The sequence below is a fragment of the Hoplias malabaricus genome, chromosome 9 (assembly GCF_029633855.1).
Source record: "Hoplias malabaricus isolate fHopMal1 chromosome 9, fHopMal1.hap1, whole genome shotgun sequence".
Classification (NCBI taxonomy): Eukaryota; Metazoa; Chordata; class Actinopteri; order Characiformes; family Erythrinidae; genus Hoplias; species Hoplias malabaricus.
Window position 1 is genome coordinate 17,773,423 of NC_089808.1, and position 25,187 is coordinate 17,798,609.

Consider the following 25,187-nt stretch of genomic DNA (forward strand, 5'->3'; position numbering starts at 1 on the left):
GCTTATCCAATTTAGGGTCGCGGGGGGTCCAGAGCCTACCTGGAATCATTGGTCACAAAGTGGGATGACACCCTGGAGGGTGTGCCAGTCCTTCACAGGGTGACACACACACATTCACTCACACCTATGGACACTTCTGAGTCATCAATCCACCTACCAACGTGTTTTGGGACCGTGGGAGGACCGTGGGAGGAACCCACACAGACACAGGGAGAACACACCACACTTCTCACACACAGTCACCCGGAGGAAACTCACGCAGACACAGGGAGAACACACCACACTCCTCACAGACAGTCACCCGGAGGAAGCCCACACAGACACAGGGAGAACACACCAAACTCCTCACAGACAGTCATCTGGAGCAGGACATAAACCCACAGCCTCCAGGTCCCTGGAGCTGTTTGACTGTGACACTAACCTGCTGCACCACCATAAATGCCACTCCTTACATTTACAGCTTCAAAATAATTCTGATGCTCCACTGACCTGTAGAATAGATCCCCTATCATTCTACAGCAATCTCAGCACTGCATAAATTGCATTATGTCAAGATTTTTCAAGTTGCTGTGTCATTTTGAATACAGATGGATTGGCTTTTTTACCATGAAGATTTTCATTGCAGTTAGTGTGACTTTATAGATGTTACCCTAAATATAAATATAAAATTGTATTCACATTCATCCCAGAATTTCTGGCAAAATATTTAAAAAATTAAAAAGCCACACTATGTGTTTATTGGATGGTAACAGACATACACTACATTAATTTCATCATTAATTTGTGAAATGCAGTGAATAAGATCAATCAATCAAATCATAATGTATTTATATAGTGCTTTTTACAACTGATGTTGTCACAAAACTGCTTTACATAATTTACATAAGATTCTCTTCTTGAACTGAAATGACCTTACTGCACCAGCATATTACACCTAACATTAATTCAGCTAATTCTGCAGTTATCTGTCACTGCACTTACACAGCAAAATACATGCCTGTACATAGTACATGCACAATACCTGTGCACATTTGGCTACCCATGTTCGAAATGACTTAATTTGCAGATCCTCAACAGAGAACACAATTCTGCACATAAGTGTGCAATTTAAGTATACAGTTTTTCTTGGTTTAGGAGCCAAAATGGTTATTGAAAGTGTAGGTAAAATAAATTGTGGCATGTCGTGGTTTTTATACAAATGTAAATGTGGCATTTTATAGTTTTTGGGGTTTTTTCAGTATATTAAACTGGAAAATAGAAACTGTATGCTAAAATAGCATTAAAATGCTCTATTTCCCCCCTTGTTTAGAATATTAAATAAATGTTCAAAGGTTTTGCACAAATGTATTCAAATGTTTAAAAGATGCTTTAAGAACAGTCAATAGAAAATAAAGCTTCTGTAAATCATAATCATTTCATTTATTGCCTGTATTTAAATTAGCAGCATTCCATTATTCTGCTCTTTGCTGGTAGTGTCCAGTAATCCAGCTTTCTATTTCCTACAGTGCTTGTTAGTCCTGTCTCCATAATGACATCATTCACAAAGTGTTTGTGTGTGTGTGTGTGTGTGTGTGTGTGTGTGTGTGTGCGTGTGTGTGTGTGTGTGTGTGTGTGTGTGTGTGTGAGTGTGATAATACTAAATTGATGCACTGTACTTACTTAATTCAATTATATTCATATAATTTCCATTTTATTAATTGTATGTTTTTTAATGAATTATTATGTATTCTGATATTTGGAAATAATTGGACACCTTTGAGTTAACTATATTTAGTCACCTTTTTTCCAGTTCACAGCAGCTCAGTTCCCTGTGCAGTGTGCTGTGATATAGTTAAGAGTTACAGAGTTGTACATATGTAATACATAATGCCTGCTTTATGCCTGTGGGGATACCATTTTTAAGAAATAATGTTCCATTATATCAGTAGATCTGCATGTAAATATTTTATGTGTCTTTTATATCAAGCTGGTGTATTATGTCAAACTTCTAGAAACGCTACTCTGGCCCAACAGTAAATTAAAGTCAACAGAACACAGATAGCACAGGACTATTATTGTAATAATAACATGGCGGTATTTTGTATCTGATTTCTTTAAAAACAGCTAAAATAAAAATGTACATATTCTTCACATTTATAACAAATCCCATTTCCTGAAAAGTCCACCACAGCACTTTGTATTTCTACAAATACAAACTGGAATCTGTCTGTTGCTCTCTATACAATGTTTGCCCCCTTTTACCCTGTTCTTCAGTGGTCAGGACCACTGCTCTGAAGGTATGATTTTGGTAGTAGATCATTCTCAGTACTACATTGACACTGACACATGTCAGTGTGGTGGTGGTATGAGTGGATCAGACACCGCAGTGTTACTGGAGTTTTTAAAACCTGCGGGGTCACTACTGGACTTGGAATTGTTCACCAGCCAAAAATATCCAGCCAGCATCGACCTGTGTTCACTGATGAAGGACTAGCGTATGACCAACAGACACTGTGCAGCAACAGACGAACTACTCTCTAATGAGGTGACTTTATAAAGGTGGACCAATGAGGCAGGTGTGTTTAATAGAGTGGACAGTGAGTGGACACTTTAAAATGCTGGGTCTGATCCACTTATGCCAGCACAACACACAATAACACCACCACCGCAACAAATGGACTATCATATATAAATATAAATCTATGAAGTGCTCCTGTAGGATAAGTGGAAGTGAATGGACAGTTTTGGTAGAAACAAGGAGATTGTCATAATGTTATGGTTGATAGGTGTATAAAGTACTGATTGTGTATTTAAAATTTTTACCCATAATAAATGTACATTTAAATGTACTATGTTAGAATAGATTAGAACTGAATATTTTTATTTTGTATTGCCCAAATACAAGATCTCTTAGCATTTATCCTCAGGAACAGATATAAGTAGGTGTGGCCAATAAGACAGAATGTTATCTTATTGTTTAAATTTTATGATGTGTTCATTGTGACTTATCTTTAATTTTTAAACTTTGCAGGACTGTTGTAAAAAGCAATATAGCAGCCAGTTTTTTGTAGGAAATGAGGAATAACCTCAGTATTCCACAATAACACACTTCTCTTATTTCATTTTGATAAAGGAGCAGATTTTTTTCTTTCAGAGAATTGTTAAAGTCCTAACTTGATGCACTGAGACTTCACAGTATATTGACTGCTGATTTATATCATAAAATTTTAGGGCTGTTATTGCAGGATGGTGTAATATGCATGTAAATAATAGTCCCTGGACAAGGGAGGTAAAATTTGGTACGGAGATCTGAAGCAGGAAGATTTACTTGTGTCTCTCAAGATATAAAGTTTTAAATAGTGTTTACCCGATCGAGACAGGTCTTGTATGCTTTCATTGTTGTCTCAATCCCTCTATACATTTTTCATCTTCTTGGACTGAGTTTTGGGAGTGAGTTTTTGTTTTTCTCATTTCTTACTCAATATTTTTAGGTAATTATTTATAGCTAACATTCAGCATTAGAATAATCTCCTGAAAATGAATAATTTCTACTTGGAGGTTTTGCCTGGAAATAAACAAATGAAATGTCACAATGCTGTCTACCTTGTGAGTTAAATGAATGCATCCTAAAGTGTGAGTTTTCGATACATGGGAAATCATGTATGCGTATGGGTTTCTTTTGTACTACAGACTCCACGAACATACTGTGCTGCTAACACTGAGGACTTGGAGATGGTGATCGAACATGTGCGGAAAACTAATCCAGCTGCTCCTATCATGGCTGCTGGAGTTTCGATGGGAGGGTAAGATTCATGCAACACACATACACACACAAAAAAAGCACAGACAGAATTGTATCTAATATCTATTTTATTTTAATTTGACAAAGAATGTAGACTTTATATGCTGTGGATTCTTGCCTCTAATTGGAGCTATTTTTAAGCTCAGGTGCTTTAGCAATTTTGCTGCTTGAACACATCTGACACCCACACACATCTCGGCTCAGCAGTTACTGTGAAGTGTGCTGGAACTGGACACTCAGTCCTCCAAAAGTACACAAAAGTACATATACTCAAGGTACAATATTACTCCTGTAAAGAAGTACTTGTTAAGGCTCTAATGTTCTTTTATTATTTTTGTAACAAGACAATTGCTTAATCAATTCATTGTAGGTGAAAAGAATCTAGTGTCACTCTTGCTTCCCAGGTCTTTTAATAGAAAGTTAAATTAATTATTCTGACATGAATGAACAGAGCAGAAATAGCTAAAGATTAAATATAATGAGTGATGTTATAGGTGTCGCCCCACCAAACCAACAGAGGTCACTGTCTCCTGTGTATTAAGCACAACTTATGCTTCTTTGTTGAACCTATGCCATAGGCAATGTGGTAACATGAATTGTACATTGTAGCCAGATGTATTGACGACTCCCAAAAAAAAAAAGGAACACAAGGGAAAAACATGCCGGCTTTGTATTTCTTTCTTTCCTTGTACCACATGCAAATGTTCTGTACCGAAGAGTGTCCAACTACCCAAAATGGTGCACTTTAAGATTCATAAATCTAAGACTACTACACCACTACATTGTGTACAAAATATGGTTGAAAAAGATGTTTGAGATTTAGCCCTAGTGTGTTAGCGGTGCAACTGCAGACCAATGAAAATGCCACTTGCGCAGGCTGGAGCATAGGCTTGGCACTGAGTCTCTGCACCAGAACACATTAACATCTAGGAACACAAGGTAAGGTTCAGGTTTTTTTTGCTCCGTTTGGCTCCCCTTAATGCAATTAATTTTTACAGCTCTCTACTGAAATCAGTAGGGAGGGGGAGGAAAGGAGTGGTTTCCAACACTCCTCCAAATGTTACATAGTGCAGTTTCTGCAGTGCTGAGCAAAGAGTAGTAAAGACAGAGGCTCCATTCTCCATTTTACATGTCAGTGTGATTTTGAAGCTGTAATTTTAAGGTAAAAATATTATATAGTGCTCTTTTAAGCTCTCTAATTTGTTTACATAGTTGCAAGGTTTTGTTTGAACTATTTCTGCAATTCTGAGCCATCTGTTTCTTAAATTTGCCTGACACTAGTTTTTTTTAGTTTTTTGTCTTTTGCATTAGCTTTTTGGACTTGTTTTTGTCGCTTGACTGATTTTTGGGTTTTGGAATATTTCTTCTGATTTTGACCTTGCTTCACGTATTGTGTTTAATAAATCTCGAACTGACTCTCAGCCTCTGTTTTGGAGTGATTTATGACATCTACAGATCTGTAAACCATGTAAAATGACTGAATAGTAGTTATTGATGACGTAAATACAGCCAAACGATGCAAATCATTTTGTTCATAATAATTGATGCAAATTCATAACGGATCTAAGAACAGACAGTGATAATGTACAGTTTCAAATACACACTTTTGATAATAAAAAAAAAACATTTTTGCTGAGTTTAGCACTGCAACTGTGTTCATGGAGAGCTTTGCAGAGCAGGGTGTTTTGTTCAGACATGTTATGGTTTTATTCACACATAAAACCAAAGGAACAGCAGATTTTCATAATGTAGTAAAGTAAAAAGTAAGATATTTGGCTTTGAAATGTAGTGGAGTGAAAGTAAAAGTTTGCCCAAAATGGAAATAATTCAGTAAAGTACAGATACATGAAAAAATTGTTAATTAAATTTACTTTGTTACTGTCCACCACTGGTAGTCACTGTAGTAATTGCAGTAATTACAGAATCATTTAGAAAGTATAATGTAGCATTTAACCATTACAAACATGAATAATTAATAGTAGATGATGAATAATTTATAACATATGATGAATAATAGTTACTGAATGTTTAATTGTAGATAATGAATTTATAGTAGATACTAAATAATAAATAGAATTTTAGACAAACACATTGTACCAATTTAATGTCTGATTAAACACTGTAATTAAAAATAAGTTGAACTAAAATTGATTCAAATATTTCACTAAATCAGTTTCAATGTTTGTTTGTTAAACATGAGAAGTAACAGGCCTTTATCACCATATGTAAATTTTCAAAGGCTGTGTAACATTAGATATTTATTCATTAGTGTAGGCATGTGAAAAAAAGATGTTCAATTGTTCATATTTTGCCTCCTTTTTGTTTTTCTGTGTTTTACAGAATGATGCTGGCAAATTATCTGGGCCGTAAGGGCCGTGAGACATGTCTAAAGGGTGTTGTGGTGTTTTCTGCTGGTTGGGATGTTTTCGAGTGCACAGCATCTCTGGAGAAACCTCTTGACCGATTCCTTTTTAACTCTTACCTTACCAGCTGCCTGCAAGCATCCGTGCACCGGTTAGACACTGCACCATTCCTAGCTTAGAGACACTTAATCTAGCCTTGTGTTTCACATATATCAATTAAAATAAATGTGCATAAACACAGTACTAAGTGAATTTTTTTGTAAACATATGCTCATTCAAAATATAATAACTCCAACATGTTCCAAAAAATTTGGGACAAAGAAATGATTATGACTGTTTTACTCCTCTATTCTTTTAATTACATGTGGGGACAGAAGACAACAATTGATCCCATTCTTTGATGCTTTATAAATTCTTTAGCTGCAGAACTGTATGGGGCCTCTTTTGTGTTTTGCATATATTTTCAGTAAGCGAAAGCCAGAGGTGGCAGGAAGGCCAGTCTAGCACCTACTAATTATACAGACATACTGATGTAAAGCATGGATATAGTGGCTTTTGAAAATATGAAATAACATCCATGAAAAATTTGCCACAGTTCATTGGTCCAGAGAAATCAACAATATTTTTGAAAAGTATTGGCATATGGCTTCTGTAAAAAGGTAAAAAAAAAGGTAGCTTTCTTGAAATCATTCGTTGAGGAATATCTGAATTTTCTGAAACTGATCTGATGAATTTTTGGCAAGGTTGCGAGTCTTGACCCATTCTTGCTCATAAAGTACATTTTCATGGATGCTTTTTATTACCTAAGCATGATTGTTTCACAGTTTATTTTTACATTTTAGTTCCCGGATTTAAGTAAAAAAGATGTTTTTTAACAATTTGCTAGCTTTCCAGTCAGTTTGCTTGAAACCAGTGTAATGTGTTTTCAAAGCTCCAGTGTCAGTAAATGGGCTAAAAAACATCTGTTCGGTATGCTGTCTCTGCTCACAGCACAGAAATGGCATTTGGAGCTTTAACTGCATGAAAGTAAATACAGACCGAAAGTGTTACAAAACTATACAACTCAAGTAATAAATGAGTTTTTGTGGTAATTCAGACAGTGAATAAAAATGTACAGATAAGTTCAACTTCAGTTATGTACAAACCACAGTAATTTTTTCACTTCAAACATACAGTTCCACCTTAAAAGAAGCTGAGCTTCAGAACATAAACATAAATCAGGAAAAGAGCATTTCCCCACAATCATTGCCTTTAAATTGCTACTTTATCAACTTTTTGGAATTGATTACAGACAGATTACAGATTAAAGTCTACAAAATACAACAAATTTACGAGGTAAAAATAGTATTATATTTTATTAGTATATAAAATATAAAATATTAGTATATAAAATAGTAAAAAATCAGTATTTGTTGTTATTATTAAAATTGCATATCCTTTCACAAAATGTTCAGAATTGAGGATTACAGTCCGAAATTAGCAGAAATATATATATATATGATTTTTAAGCTCAAGGAGCTGGATTAATGAACATGTCATAGATGTGTTTGTTTACCTTACTTTTATACTACAAAATATAATACATTTAAACAGCTATTTTTTCAAAAAAGTTTTTAAGAATCTTTCTCTTAAAGTACAATTCTGGGAACAATTATTATTATTAAAAAACAAATTTTTGAAAAACTTTCTTAATCCTACAATAACCTCACATTGTGTTAGTCTTTAACAGTTCAGAAATTAAGTATCTAACTTTATAAGTTTAAATAAATTACTAAGTTATTTTACTATTTAAAAAATATGTTGTTCATCTATGGTTAAAACATAAGTTTAAAAAGGTATATATGTATATATAAAAAAATCTGAAAAAATGTATTAATATTGTGAAAACCTGGGAATTTGAGAGCATTATGGAATCTCTTTAAATCGTAATGTTCATAGAGCCTCTTGTGTATTCTCTTTATTAGCTCTTCCCACAATTTTTCTATGGAGTTAAGCGCAGGGAACTGAGATGGTCATTGCTAAACCTGATTCTGTGGTCAATAAACTATTTTTATGTTTATCTGAACATGTGCTATGGAGCATTGTCCAACGTTCTTGGATAACAGATTTTAATTTTAAATAATTCCAGGAAGCCAAGTACCCTAACAAATTTAGGAGGAAAAACAGTCCTCAAACATACCATCCACCACACTTAACGGTAGCACACATCAGGTGCTTATGTCTGTGGTTAGATGACAGGAAAATCCTAAAAAATCTCTTGTCATGGAAATGGTATCTTGTGGAATTTTGATGGAAGAACTGATGAGCCAAAGACGCTTCTTTATTCTGTAAATCTTTAAAAAAAATGTTTCATAAATAACACTGTCTGCTACTCCTACTCATCATTGTCTCTTTCTTTCTGATTGTCATGCCACAGCTGTCTTATCTTCCTAGTAGATTTCCTCCACAGTGTCTTCTACTTTTTGTCGTGATGTTTTTAATGCATGGTTGATTATATTTTTAATATCTTCTGTGCATATTTAACACAGGGGTGCCAACTCACCTGTATTGTTCTGGAGACCCCCTCAAATCTGACCCAGCCTCCCGCAAAAAAAAAAAAAAACGTATTTTCTCCTGCATATATTAAAATTCTATCCAAACACAATAAGCTCATTACTTGATCAAAGTATCTGAACGGTGAGCAGGTTGCTGATTGATTGATAGCAAGAAGTCAGGACTTCTAATTTGTTGCCAACAGAGATCCTGCCCACTGAATGTTGCTAAAATGCAAGCGCTTGTTTCTAACGCTGCCAGTGTGTAGGCATGTCCAGAACCTGTCCTTATTTTAAACACAGCAGATGAGGCCATGTTTACAAACAGGGTAATAGCGCAGCTAATATAGCACAAGCACAAGACAAATGTTGTTATTTCACAATAATGCACATCATAGGGCAGGGGTAATTAATTAAAATGCATTATGGTCCAGTTAGAGCAAATTTTCCCAAGTTAAGGTCCGGAACATAAAGTAAAACCTGCTATGATCAGTGCTATATCCTATACGGTAAAATTGCCTTATTATTGTAGCATCATTTTTACAGTTACCAACTGAATGTCAAATTAAATTACACTTATAATTACATTTCAGTATATTTGAAAATTTATTAATAATTATTAAAAACAAATACTCTAAATAAGTTTCTAATTGCCAAGCTAATTGGCTTTTTAAATGCTGAAGGACAGGACTTTATCCATAAACAGAATCCACGTTCAGCATTATGAGAATTTCAGCTAGTAAATCTTAATAAAGTTTCTGGGCTATTTCTACTGGCCTCAGGACAGCAGTGTCTAGAGGCCCGCTCTGTGTCATTCATCTCACAGCGCTCATCCTGAGGCACAGATCTGATTGGTTAAGTAGCCTCATGTGTGATATGCAGAAATGCATGCAATTAGTTTGGTAATTTCCTGGAGTGCTGAAACTGCAACATAATGACTAGAAGAGTCACGCCACTTAAAACAAACACTCTTCAAAATTAATCATTCATTCATTCATTGTCTGTAACCGTTTATCCAGTTCAGGGTCGCAGTGGGTACAGAGCATACCTGGAAGCATTGGGCGCAAGGCAGGAATACACCCTGGACGGGGCGCCAGTTCTTCACAGGGCAACACACACACTCACACATTCACTCACACACTCACACCTACGGACACTTTTGAGTCGTCAATCAACCTACCAACATGTGTTTTTGGACTGTGGGAGGAAACCCACGTGGATACAGAGAGAACACACCACACTACTCACAGACAGTCACCCGGAGGAAACCCACACAGACACAGGGAGAACACACCACACTCCTCACAGACAGTCACCCGGAGGAAACCCACACAGATACAGGGAATCGTACCCACAAGCTCCAGGTCCCTGTAGCTGTGTACCTGCTGCACCACCGTGCCTCCCCAAAATTAATCAGCTCTTAATAATTTATCAGTTACAGGTCCACCTAGGGATACATGACCTAGGGGGTTCTACCACTTTTACTCAACTGTTTGGGTAATGAAGTACGAAATAAATAATTTCTGGTAGGGTTAATTTGACTGTGCCCTTAGTAACAATATCTTCAAGGTTATGCTTTTTTTATATACTGAGCAAAGCTGAGTCAGAATGAAAAAAAAATCAGGAAAATATATTATTATTAAAACAACGCTGACTGCATCAAAAATATTCAGAACAAAAATAAAACCCCAAACAAAAATGTGTAAGCATTTTAAGCATGCAGCTGTAGACCTCTAAGATGCCCATCTGATTCCATTTGTTCCCAGATGCTATAACAACTTTTTTTTTTTCTTTTCAGGCACCGTCCGGTTCTTGAAAAAAATTATGACATAGACCATGTGATGAAGGTATGAGTCACACCTTTCATTTGTTGTATAGCTATTTAGAAAAGAAGCTGATCAAACACTGTTGGCTCAAAACTCCTTCACACAGGCCAAAACCATCAGAGAGTTTGATGAACGTTTCACGTCGATTATGTTTGGTTACCCGACCAATGATGATTATTACAGAGATGCCAGTCCCATCCACAAGCTAAAGTCTGTACAGGTGCCAATGCTGTGTCTCAATGCAGCTGATGATGTCTTTTCACCCAGTCATGGTAAGGAGCATGTGTTAAATGAATGCAAATCCTTTTAAAGAAATTGTTTGTGAAAGAATTGAATTACAATATTTTCTGCTGTACGCCAAATTTTGTCAAAGTTAATAGGTAGATAGGTTAATAGAGAAGGCTTCCAACCCAATGCAACATATTACTAAGACACCAGCCCCCATTCCCATGTACACAATACTACTACAATACAATACTATTTAAAACTTAAATAGACTATTGTTCAGTTTACTTGTGTATGAGTCTGTATGTTTGTTTGTGTCTTCTATAGCTATACCCATCGAAGTGGTAAAGCAAAACCCAAACTTGGCGCTACTCATCACCTGCCATGGTGGCCATATTGGATTCCTGGAGGGCCTGTGGCCACGTCAGAGCACCTACATGGACAGAGTTTTCCGACAGTTTGCCAAAGCTGTGATTGAACAGGGTGGTAGACTTAACAATCTACAGTGACCATACGCCCACTGAAGTGCCCCCTACACCCATCAGCAAAAAATACATATAAACCCATAATACAGTTCCCAGACAAAATCTAATGAATGACATATATGGTTTTCATTCATCCAAGTGTTGTTCCTCATGCCATGCATTACATTCATTATCCAGTAGGATGATTGTTTCAAAATGTACACCCTACCATTCCTTCGAAAAGTTGTTTTGTTTTTGTTTTAGAATGCTTTATAGCTTTGTTTTATTTGTGAGAGTATTTTGACTGTAAAATATATATAGTATTGTTATCTAACTATTCCATGATGAGATTTACCAATAGTTAATATTGAAAATGCTAGTTGAGATTCAGAAATTCTAACAAAAATTTCCCTTGGAAGGTGTTCATCAAATTTCCCAAAATTTTAAAAGGACATTGAGAGGAGCTAGTGAATGGTAAGAAGGAATGGTTTAAAATCCAATTCTCTAGTAAAAAAAAAAAAAAAAGACAAAGATTTAAAATGCAAGATATAGAGATTCCTGACTAAAATTTTTGTCTCACATATATCTGAAGCAATACTGCCATAGTGGCTTGACATTCAAAAAATTGAACAAAATGTTTGGAAATTTGTGGTTGCACTAAACCTTTTGATTTGCCTTCCATCAAAACATTTTTTACATTTCAAATTTTAACCTGAATTTTGTTACTAAAAACATTTTAAAAGTACAAAATTTATCCAACTATGGACAATGATTATTTATTGAATTTCCATTTCAAAAGTAGAGGCATAAATTGGCTTTAAAAGTTTCCAAAAACTTTTAAAAATATCAATAATATTCCGGGTGTCATGGTGGCACAGCCAGTAGCGTTGAAATCACACAGCTCCAAGCACCTGGAGATTGTGGGTTCAAGTCCCACTCCGGGCGACTGTCTGTGATGAGTTTTGTGTGTTCTCCCCATGTCTGTGTGGGTTTCTTCCGGGTGCTCCGGTTTCCTCCCATGGTCCAAAAGGTGTGAGTAAATGTGTGTATCAGCCTGTAAAGGACTGGCGCCCCATCAAGCGTGTGATACTGCCAATGTTACAGACATTGAATGAGTGAATTAATTATTAATATTCCATTGAAAGTCAACTTTTGCACAAAATCTGTACTTAAATGGAGCATAATAATATTGAATATGCTAGTATTTTATGGAAACATAATGCCTTTTTAATATATTGTTGGGCCAGTGTTCTTTACACATCTTTATTTGAGCTCTTGGGTTATGTGAAATCTTGGCGCTAACTGAGAAATGTAGAGCAAAAGATATACTTTGGTGTGAAAGTAGCACGAAATGATTGTAATTAAACCCCATATATTTTTGTGTTAAGGAAAGAAGCCCAGCAACTTGTGGGCATTTAAGTTAATGGGGCATTAAGAGTAAGAATATATGTTTCTTAATGAATGTTCTCCTTATGAAGGGCATTAAGTATGTACTGTGGCCAATGCATTATAAGATGTAGAGTACCAATCAATAGTTTGGACATAATTGTTTTTTTTTATCATAATCTTAAAAATCAGTATAGTGCTAGAAATAATCACCAGATGGTGAAAGAATTGCTAGATTAGACTAGCAAACTACCATTTGGTAGTATTTATGGTTACTTGGCTTTAAGGTGATTATAGCAAGCCCACCCTGGAATGATATAGCCTTAACATTAGATAATTTCCAATGCCTTGGTAGAGATTCATTTTACATCTTATAGGTTTTTCATGGTGTAATCATGTGTGAGATAACAACAAAAAAAAGACAATGTTGGAATTTTAGCTTTTATGAACTTATATTTGATAACAAATTATATGAAATAGCTGGATAATAATTAATGTATTAATAATCACCGTTGATGGATTATTATCATGGACAAATACTAAAAGACCATGTTTACACATTAGAAAGTTTAGCACTAATATTCCTTAAGTTGCCAACAGCATGGTACGGATAACAACTAGCCAGGTTGTTATGTTGTAATAATTAATCAGTTATATCAAGGAATAAATTATTACTAGCCAGCTAGTATGCTGTGATGTAATTATGAAAATGTCAGTCTGAAAACACCAAATAGTAAGTAGAACAGCAAAATATTGGATAAGTTTTATCAATTAGATAAAATTAGCAAGTAAATGTTAAAAAAAAAAAAAGATATTTAGATTGTAGTAAATTTTATCATGAACAAATTAATGAAGAAAAGACTTTGTTTGAATATTAGCTAAGCCAAGTTACCAGTAGCATAGTTTAAAAAATGGTCTAATTTATTGTTTAATATGTCAACCTAGTAACCACTGTTACAGTAGCAGATTTAAATCATTCGCCTTCCTCAAGCAAAATATGGATAATTTACTGAACGGAGTAAAACATAAAAGTCTTTACTCACTAATGTAATCATGTGTATGTATTTCAAAAATACAGTTTATCAGTACATATGTGAGTAAATGTAATTAAGTACTGTACATCTCTAATGTGTTTAAACTCTTGACTGGTACTGTGCACTGAGATCATTAGGTCAGTGTGAGTAGAGAGTTGCTGTAACCTTTCAAAAATGCATAGTTTTTTCTCTTATTTTCTTACTGTTCATTGCTGTCTTATTATTTTCATGTCTACACTGTGTCAGTAGCTCTGTAGCCCTCAGGGACATATGTTTTCAACATTGCGGCTAAATGTTGTTATAATATCATACATTCATCAGCATTTCATCTTACAGAAAATGATCTTGAAGGCAATTATAAAAAAAACAAGTTGTATCTATCAGGTCATGTAATTTGCTTTATCTTGAGAGAAAAAAAAACATTATGCATGCATGCTTTCCCATCATTCAATTCTGCAGTGGAAAAAAGCTTCTTTAAAATTTTAAAACCATAGATAATATAAAAGATATGGACAAGGAGTGTGATTTTACACTATATGTAGTGATTTTAAACAAAATAAACCTTGTACCTTTAAAATTGGAAAAGAAAATGTGAAAATTGCTTCTCATTTACATTTTTTTCCAGTGAAATGAAGACAGCTAACTTAATGGCACCATAATCTGTCAGCAGTTCTTAAAAGTATTTTACAGTGACTATGAACATTTTCAAAATTAAAAGCACTTTTAACAACATGAAACCAAGTAAAAAAAAATATTAGCAGATTACTTATGCCGACAAAGCCATTGCATGAAAACTATGTAAGATTAAAGGCAACAGTTATCATTAATCAAAAATTACTCTATAAAAAAATATCTGAAGGCAAATTACCCTAAATGTCTGTTAACAGTGTAGCCAATATTTTGCACAAAAAGATTTGAGAATGTTTTATGCAAGCTATTGCACAGTAAATTGCAAACAAGTTTCATGAGGAATATGTTGCTATAAAACTCTATACATGTCTTGGTGTTATATTGATCTTTTCAGTGTTTTTGAATTCAACAGTGCATGTAACTCGCTGCTTGGACCATGGCTGCACTCTCAAGAAACAATGCCTTATCTGACAACACATTAAATTTGTGTCATGACTGTTCTGACAGATTTTGTTCCAGTCAAAGAGAGCCTATCTCAGATTGTGTAGGCTGACATTTTCTTGCAGGCTTCACCCATAAATATTTTTTTTTTCCATCACACTTGTTGCTAAGTGGGAAAAGCATTACCCATAACATAGGCTAAAATCCATTGACATCAAATCTTGCTACACAATTTCTGTTTTCTGATTTTGATTTCTATTGTAATCCCTGAATATTATGTCTTGGCCTGTGCATGGTTACAGTAAATAGCTCCAGTGGTATTAAAAATGTATCTAGTTTACATATGCATCATTGTTTTTTTCGAATTCCATAGTAGGGTGCTTATATATTAACATAACAAATGGGAAGATGTGGCTGCAGTCTGTGCTGTTTGAACTTTGTACTGCAGGCAGATATCAGGACTGTACAAAAAGACACCTACATGGTAATGTTTATTTCTGGATAATAATATATGGTTTCAGACATAAGACAAAAGAGCAAGAACAGACAGACCAAAATATAGTGTAAGTTTTATTTCAGTATTTTTCATATTTTGCTCTCTTAATCACTTTGTAACGAAACATGCAGGTTTCAGGGATCTTACGTATTGAAAATATCCAGTATACATTCAGAAATATAATGTGACAATTTCATTTGATAATGATGTGTTTTACCCAAATATTACTATTTTTTTCAACTTAGCAACACAGAAAAAAATAATGCATTTGTGGATGGAACTTGCTAGATCACTTCTAACATATTTTGGCCTTAAGAACTAAATATGAAAGACCCACTGGTTGTGTTAAAAGTAAACCTGAGTAAACCTTGATAACAAAATGCATGTTGTTTTTAAATAATTTGTTTTGGGACTGTTATCCCACAGGCTATGCTTTCTGCTTTTCAGCCTTTTAGTTTCTGTAGCAAGTGTCACTATTGTCTTGAGAAATTATACTACTAACAACACTAGCAAACAGCAAAAAAAAAAAAAAAAAAAAAAAAAAAAAAAAAATCTGCAACATTCTGTGCAGCAACATAACTCGTAGCACAAGAGACTTTTTCCATGAAGCAGTGTTTGTCATTTTATAGGTTCATATTTAACAAGTGCAGCAATAATATTTTAATATAAGTCTGTCTAGGGCCATGTTTTCGCCTGGTAATCACGTGTCCTGGGTGATCAGATGGCATGTGTACAGCACTAAGTACTAGTGTGAATGGGGTACAATGTATCTCAGTGCCTTTGGGAGGTGGTTTGGGATGCCTCAGGCTCTATTACAACTGTAGTTTTAATAGTAGTGCATCCTGATGTGTCTTCAAAAGAATCAAGCTACCTTTAGAGCAACTTCAGCATTGCCCTCATTAATAATTTGGACTTAAAGACCATATACGTTTCAAGGTTTGTAATATCCTGTGCAGGAATAATTCACTGGACATTTCTGGCTGAAAACAAATGCAGCAAAATGTCCATGTATTTTGGCAGTCCTTTGTGACTGGATCAGTCAAGACACATGTTAATGCCACGTGTGAACAAGACCTATGTAGGTGATGTTTATGCACATGTACTTGTATGGATTATAAGTGCATCTGCTGTTGAATTAAATTATGGAATTAAAGTATGTTTGTCATCTTGTTTTTATCCAATAAATAAGGACACATTTACATCATTTATTGAAGCTTTGAGAAAAAAAATATGTGCCTAACAATTTAATTATTCAGTTAACTAAATGCATAAAATGTCTTATAAATTTATATTTCCAAAATGATGTAGATTAATTAGCCTTCTCGTGAGTGAATTCAGCTACTTTAAGAATAACTTATTTTTGACAAAGGTTACATATCACATATAGACAGAATTATCTCCATAGGAAAAGAATTTTACAAAACAGGAGGTTTTGTAAAAGGCAGTTAATTATAAGATAATTAATGGCAAAATCAAAGGGAAGTAAGGGGGGAAAATGATGAGTTTCCAAAACTGGAATTTAAACAAAAAGATAATGAGACTTCTAGCAGAGCTCAGTAGGGGCCATAGTAAAAATAAATATTAATTTGAATGAACAATGTGCAGTTCATTCACACATTTTATTTCTTTTGAGCTAATTAAATTGCAATTCGTGGCCACGTTTTACATAAATTGAGGGAACAATGTGTAGTTATTTTTTTAAATATTGTTCTTTATTGATTTATGTTTACTTTTATTTTTATTAATATAAATTATTATATATTCAAAATGGGTAGCATGGTGCTGATTGGTAGGGTGGCAGCATTTAGACCATTGTGCTACTCTAGAATTCCTCCTCTGTGTGTTTCAATCATTTGTAAAAATCCAGTTTTGGAAACTCCAAAGTTTTTCCACTTGTTTTCCTTTGATTTCTCCTCCCTGAATGGCACATTGGAAATGATATAACTGACATATACAGTGTATTAAATTTAAAAACATGTAGCATGACAGACTTTTTAACATCAATATTTTAATGAGTATATATAAAAATCACACAAATATAGGTGTGACTTGGAATTGTTTTATCAGCAGCTTTGCGTCAAAGTTGCTTTAACTCAATTTCCCAAGCTTTTAAAATCAGTGATCATTGCAAATGAAGCATTTTGATAAGGGAAGGATCAAACTCTCTCACACCTACCATCAAACTCTCTCAGATTCACCTTCAAACCCTCTCACGCACACCATCAAACCCTCTCACACACCATCAAACCCTCTCACAAACCATCAAACTCTCTCACCCTCACCATCAAACCCTCTCACATTCACCTTCAAACTCTCTCACACTCACCAACAAACTCTCTCACACTCATCTTCAAAACCTCTCAAACACACCACAAAACCCTCTCACACACCATCAAACCCTCTCACACTCACCATCAAACCCTCTCACATTTACCTTCAAACCCTCTCACACTTACCATCAAGCTCTCTCACACTCATCATCAAACCCTCTCACATTTACATTCAAACCCTCTCACACTTACCATCAAACTCTCTCACACTCACCATCAAACCCTCTCACACTCATCATCAAACCCTCTCACACTCATCATCAAACTCTCTCACACTCACCTGCAAACACTCTCACACTTACCATCAAACTCTCTCACACTCACCTTCAAACCCTCTCACACTTACCATCAAACTCTCTCAGATTCACCTTCAAACCCTCTCATACACACCATCAAACGCTCTCACACACCATCAAACCCTCTCACAAACCATCAAACTCTCTCACCCTCACCATCAAACCCTCTCACATTCACCTTCAAACTCTCTCACACTCACCAACAAACTCTCTCACACTCATCTTCAAAACCTCTCAAACACACCACAAAACCCTCTCACACACCATCAAACCCTTTCACACTCACCATCAAACCCTCTCACATTTACCTTCAAACCCTCTCACACTTACCATCAAGCTCTCTCACACTCATCATCAAACCCTCTCACATTTACATTCAAACCCTCTCACATTTACCATCAAACTCTCTTACACTCCCCATCAAACCCTCTCACACTCATCATCAAACCCTCTCACACTCATCATCAAACTCTCTCACACTCACCTGCAAACACTCTCACACTTACCATCAAATTCTCTCACACTCACCTTCAAACCCTTTCACACTTACCATCAAACTCTCTCACACTCACCTTTAAACCCTCTCACACTCACCATCAAACCCTCTCACACTCACCATCCAACCATCTCACACTCACCATCAAACACTCTCACACTCACCATCAAACTCTCACACTCACCTTCAAACCCTCTCACACTCACCATCAAACCCTCTCACATTTACATTCAAACCCTCTCACACTTACCATCAAACTCTCTCACACTCACCATCAAACCATCTCACACTCATCATCAAACTCTCACTCACCATCAAACCCTCTCACACTCACCATCAAACCATCTCATACTCACCATCAAACCCTCTCACACTCATCATCAAACTCTCTCACACTCACCATCAAACACTCTCACATTCACCTTCAAATCCTCTCACACTCACCATCAAACTCTCACACTCACCTTCAAACCCTCTCACACTCACCATCAAACCCTCTCACATTTACCTTCAAACCCTCTCACACTTACCATCAAACCCTCTCACACTCATCATCAAACTCTCTCACACTCACCTTCAAACTCTCACACTTACCATCAAACTCTCTCATACTCACCTTCAAACCCTCTCACACTTACCATCAAACTCTCACACTCACCATCAAACCATCTCACACTCATCATCAAACTCTCTCACTCACCATCAAACCTTCTCACACTCACCATTAAACCATCTCACACTCACCATCAAACCCTCTCACACTCATCATCAAACTCTCTCACACTCACCATCGAACACTCTCACATTCACCTTCAAATCCTCTCGAACTCACCATCAAACTCTCACACTCATCTTCAAACCCTCTCACACTTACCATCAAACTCTCTCACATTCACTTTTAAACCCTCTCACACTCACCATCAAACCCTCTCACACTCACCATCAAACCCTCTCACACTCACCATCCAACCATCTCACACTCACCATCAAACCCTCTCACACTCACCATCAAACCATCTCACACTCATCATCAAACTCTCTGACACTCACCTATAAAACCTCTCACACTCACCATCAAACCCTCTCACACTCACCATCAAACTCTCTCACACTCACCATCAAACCCTCTCACACTCATCATCAAACTCTCTCACACTCACCATCAAACCCTCTCACACTCACCATCAAACCCTCTCACACTCACCATCAAACCCTCTACAGCACTTGTTTCTTGCCTTGGTTGTGTTCATGTGTTTTTGTGGGAAGTATAAAAAATGGATGCTCTCAATATGTGATGCAGATTTTAGCCTTTAAGATGTTTTTAACAGGCCTATACATTTAGTGTGTGTAGGCCTGTGTGTACGCAAAGTGTAAATTACATTCAGTGTTTGGTGTGTATGTGAAGTGTTTACAAAAAAGTCATATATAGAATTCCTCATATTAGGATATTGGATTGTGACTGATTTAGGCTCTGTTGTAATGTATGAAACTATGATACTGTGTAGTGCCACACCTAACATTTTAAAATACACTTAAATGGCTGTGGATTCAGGGAAAATATGTAAGAACAATTGTTGGTAACACATTTGACACAAATATCAGTTTTTTGCATTCTAACATGTAAATGTCCTGTTCAGAAGAAAGGGTCTGCTAAAAGGCTGCAGGGAAGACACTAATAGAGCTGTACCTTGGCTAGTACCTCTTCATCTCAGAGTCTAAAAATAATTATTTTGTCTCATGATGGAAGAAGAGGTCAGTGAGTTAATGGTCTACAGAAGCAGAGGCAGGGAATACTCCTGATTTTATGGATGTCAAGGCTAGCTATAATTATTCCCAGGGCCAGCTATAGACTATAAATGGAAAAAAGAAAAGATTTATTTGAGAGTTCCCCTTTCCTCTAATCTAATATATCTTAAAGTATTTCTCAACTTTGAAATGATTAAATGTAATATTAGTTGAATACATATTTATTTTGTGCTGTTCAATTCAGACACCAAAAAATATCATGTGTTTAAATAAAATATGTATATAATTCATTGATTTTTTTTCTTTTACAAACCATCAGATCCACTTTAGTCACAGGACTCTGGCTTTCTACTAGTTCCAAGAATTAAGAAGACCAGCAGGCAGATAAGATTTTTCTTATAAAGCACCCCCCAGCCCAACTCTGGAATAAACTTCCTGTTAATGTTTGGGATGCACAGTCTCAGTCTTTAAGTCTAGGCTGAAAACTTACATGTTTAGTGTAGCTTTTAGTAATTAACCTTTCCACTTAGATAAAGGCTGTAGATTCAGGGGTTCATTGACATGTAATTATGGTCAATTGATGCTGGTGTTGTTGTCCCACTGCTCATATGCAATCACTTTGTTGAAGGTGGAGCAGGGGATGCCAATGTTTTACCTGAAATTAGCTACTGACATGTGAAATTAGCTACTCATTTAAGGGTGCCAGCAGTAACAGTTAGCTGTTTACCCGGAGCCAGAGCACCGGACATTAGTGGCAACCTAAGACTGTTAGTTAATAAGAGATATTCGAGGATAGTCATTCATGTAGACATTCAGCGTTAAACTGCTGGATGTCCAAGTGGTGTTCCGAAAATCAAGTAGGCTTTAAAGACAATTGGTTTCATATTTCGAGGGCAAGCCTGGTCTTATAGGTACAGATGGCATCCACTCCACGCGGGAGAGTGCTGCCTTACATTCTTGCAACATAGCACATAGTCTTTTAGTTAGTCAGCAGAGTAGTGTAAACAGCTGCTGACAACCCACAGCCAAGACCAGGTCGCAGACCGATAGGCTAAAACAACTGTCTGCGAACTGCCTTGAGGCGTTACCTAGGCTTAACTGTATTGAGACTGTGTCTTTGCCCCAAATTAAATGTAAATGTAGAAAAACTATATCAGCCCGTTTCAACAACCTAATTAATATTAAATCATATTCAGATGATAGCAGCAACAACTCAGATCTAAAATTTGGGTTACTCAATATAAAATCACTAAACTCAAAAGCAGTCATTGTAAATAATAATATAAGTGATCATAAATTTGACGTTTTCTGTCTCACGAAAACGTGGGTTAGACCAAATGAATATTCAGCACTAAATAAAGCCACCCCTGTGGACTTTCAGTCATAAACAATGTGACACCTTCACTTCTTTTGAGGTTCTTTCCACCATTATTACAAATCCAGTCACAAAAAAGGATGCTTTTTTATTGTGTAACATTTACAGACCACCAGGGCTCTACTCAGAATTTCTAAAAAAAAGTTCAGCGATTTCACTGCAAACCTAGTTGTGTGCAATGATTATTTTTATTTCAATATCCATTTTGAGAAGGCAGATCACCCACTACAAATTGCATTTACTTCAATCCTAGACTCTATTGATATTAGTCAAAATGAAATAGGGCCTACACATTACTGTAGTCACACCTTAGACATCCAAGCATTACCTAATTTCATATGAACTACGTCTTAGCCATAATATATGTACGTCCCCTCGCTATTCTACAAAGCATATAATAAAACCATATATAGAAAACCTCCCAGAAATATCAACCCCAGTTCCCACTCCATCAGCCCCAATGGAGCTAGATGTAGTAACTGACTACTTACAAAATACCTGTTGATCGACTTTAGAAAATATGGCGCTACTTAAAAGAAAAAGTATGAGACAGAAAAAGTTATTTTTACAATATTGTGTTTGTAATTAGGGTGCATCAGTGTAATATAAATGTTATTTGAATGTTAGATTATTTGTTTTCATAATATAAAAAACACTACATGGATATCAGTGTCAATTTATTATTACATTCAGAAATTCCAGCAACAACAAAAAGAATACATTTCATAAGTCACTTTAACACACCCAGTACGAAACCAGTAGATCATGAGGTAGACCACTGAGCTGATTAAACATTAAAAAAAACCTGTTTGGTGCTTCGTGGGTTCATATATGCACAGCAGATTGTGAGAAGCAAATTGCATATTTATGTGCACATCTTATTATGTACAAATGAAACACATTCTAGGGGTCACAATACAACATCTTCACATGGACATTTCATAGCATTTCTTCTTCTTCTTCATTAAAGTCAATACTGGTCCTAATTCATTCAGCCAATCAAGCCATTTTGGCTACAAAATGACTAGTGACATTTGGCCCTTAGCCAACTGTATAGTGCAAGTTCACATTTCTAACCCGTTTCATTTTAAGTTCTACTAAAATCACAACACAAATTCAATTTCTATGGACATGTGCAAAGATTTTGGATGATGACTAAGGATTTACATTCCTGAACATTAACAAGCATGCCATCTAGACATCTCATTATGAATATCAGTCCAAGAAGGTTGTACAATAAATAAAAAAAATCCCTTAAAAATGGGACGTGTTTCTTTCATTTTAAATATATATAAAAAAAAACAAAGAAACAAACACTGGAAAGCAGGTTCTGTAACAAACATATGGTTATCGTAGGTAGAATCTTTGTGCTGTAGAAAAGAAAGTTTTCATTAACATGATTTAATACATGGCTCAAAAAACACCCAAAAGCAACAAAGAATTAATATATTAGTTTCAGCATCCATATATTTTTTCACACCCAAACATCCTGCTTCAAAAAGACATAATATCCTGAGCAATTTACTTAGATATGATTCCTCACATTTTATGTTTGAGGATATTTGCTTTGATTAACCCTACTTTACCTGGAAATGATCTTACATAGCTAGCTCCTTTAAGACAACACTGCAATTTAAACAACATTCATTCTTTGCTATTAAAAATAATCAGGAATGTTTTAACTAAAGATGTATCAGTCAGCAAATGCAATGATGTAGTCGTCTTAAGCTTGCAGCAGTGGAATATAATCTCCACCTTTGGGGTGTGATTTGGAAATGGCTAATGCTAGTACAGCTATCAGGCATATAAAGCTAACATAGACTCATAAAATGTAGCACAGTTATGAAGCGAAGTTCACCAAATGGCTCTTGCTCTTCAGCACTGGAAATATGCATATTAGCAATGATTTACTAGGTCCTTGGGGAGCTGACTGATGCCATATGTTGAAAGGCACATTCAGTGCAGTACAGTGATTCATTCTGGCATTAGCAAGTGATAAAAGATACAGAAAAAATATAAATGAAATTTCAATGCAGAAAATATTATTCCCCAAATAAATTTGGAACATTTCTGTTGTTACATTCATCAGTAAATTTTTGTGGGTGTGAAAGTTCTGAAAAAGTAAAAAAAAAAACCTAGTTTAAGTTTAGCTGTGTAATACTACATTTCTAGCAACTTCAAACAGTTTCAGATATCTGATTATGGCCAAGCAGCATATTTTTGGTTTAAGAAGTGAAAAAGCATGTCAAGATAATTATGTACAATATGTTTATGTCCAATACTGAGGATATAAAAACTATGCTGGGCATAAACCATTCATTTCAGTCAGTTCATCTTGTAGCTTTGGTTAAACAAACACCTGGCTCTAAACATATTTTTCAATAGCCGTACACAAAATTAAAAAAAAAAAATAACAGTAGTAATAAAATCTTTTTTTGTTTTTGCCTTGTGACAAAAAAAAACCCTGAGATGAAGTGTATGTCCAATGGTGGACATATAGGGGACACCAAAATGGACCCCGGTTTACAATCATTTACAAAAAAGAGTTTACCAACAAAATACAGTCTTATTCTCAAAAACCTGATACATTTGGTAGTCCATACTATTTCAAAGTGTCTTTATAGGCCACTTTATGTGTACATATGAGTCACTCTGACTCCAAACCATATCCTAGTGAGTGTGTCCAACACATGAAACTATTTTGAGTGTTAGTTATAGGGAGACTTATCCATTAATGTATGTCTGGTCTTGAACATAGCATTATTTGCAGTACAGGCTGCTTCCACAAGCATAAAATATATTAGTTAAATGTTGGATAAATGAGAGCTTGATGCAGGGTAGCCAATCTTATCTGTGAAATGTTTTAATTTAAACCATTTTTCATAGTAACAAGGACAAATATGTGATTAACAGAATCGTCCGGGCCGTCAGCATGTTGCTGTGTTAACTTCTAAATGTGGCGCCCCGTGAGGAGGTAGAGGGGTCGATCCTCACTGCAGTTTGCTGTCTGGAACTCATCCCGAAGTCGGAACTGCCACTCATCCTCCAGCTCCAAACGCACAATCGTCTGCCTTAGTGAGCTGCGATCCTGAGAAACAACGCACAACGTTGCTCCTACAAAGACACACAAAGATCATGAGATAAATCATAGAGGACTGTTCAAGAATATACAGTATGATAACTGTTAAATAAGTTAACCTACTTCTGCTCAGCCAATATTTCTGAGAGTAAGGTTATTAACAAGGAGTTTGTTCCTGCTTTACTGTAGCAAAAGCTTCTATTATTCTAGAAAGTGTTTAGACTACAAGTGCTGGTCATAAAATTTGAATATCAGGAAAAGGTTTATTTATTTAAGTAATTCCATTCAAAAAGTGAAACTTGTATATTTTACTCATTCATTACATACAGACTGATATATTTCAAGTGTTTATTTCTTTTAATTTGATGATTATAACTGACAACAAATGAAAAGTCCAATTTCAGTATCTCAGAAAATTAGAATATTGTGAAAAGGTTCAATATTGAAGACACCTGGTGCCATACTCTAATAGCTAATTAACTCAAAACACCTGCAAAGGCCTTTAAATAGTCTCTTAGTCTAGTTCTGTAGACTACATAATCATGGGGAAGACTGCTGACTGGACAGTTGTCCAAAAGACGACCACTGACACCTTACAGAATCAGAGCAAAAGGTCATTGCTAAAGAAGCTGGCTGTTCACAGAGCTCTGTGTCCAAACTCATTAATAGAGAGGTGAAGGGAAAGAAA

At 35.6% G+C, this 25,187-nt stretch overlaps 2 protein-coding genes across 3 annotated transcripts in view; one reads left to right on the forward strand and one right to left on the reverse strand.

Moving 5' to 3' along the window:
- Window positions 1–12,319, forward strand: part of abhd3 (abhydrolase domain containing 3, phospholipase) — a 39,758-nt gene extending 27,439 nt beyond the window's left edge. Inside the window, exons 5-9 of one of the 2 annotated variants that reach the window (XM_066681961.1) lie at window positions 3,670–3,782; window positions 6,122–6,295; window positions 10,474–10,522; window positions 10,608–10,773; window positions 11,054–12,319. In XM_066681961.1, coding sequence (XP_066538058.1) covers window positions 3,670–3,782; window positions 6,122–6,295; window positions 10,474–10,522; window positions 10,608–10,773; window positions 11,054–11,235 — 684 coding nt within the window. In that variant the 3' untranslated portion in view covers window positions 11,236–12,319. The remainder of the gene's footprint in view (window positions 1–3,669; window positions 3,783–6,121; window positions 6,296–10,473; window positions 10,523–10,607; window positions 10,774–11,053) is intronic. The other variant, XM_066681963.1, reaches the window with a different exon arrangement.
- A 9,777-nt stretch (window positions 12,320–22,096) lies between these two features.
- The window catches only part of greb1l (GREB1 like retinoic acid receptor coactivator), a 47,460-nt gene continuing 44,369 nt past the window's right edge, over window positions 22,097–25,187 (reverse strand). Inside the window, exon 34 of the mRNA XM_066681805.1 lies at window positions 22,097–24,534. Coding sequence (XP_066537902.1) covers window positions 24,371–24,534 — 164 coding nt within the window. The 3' untranslated portion in view covers window positions 22,097–24,370. The remainder of the gene's footprint in view (window positions 24,535–25,187) is intronic.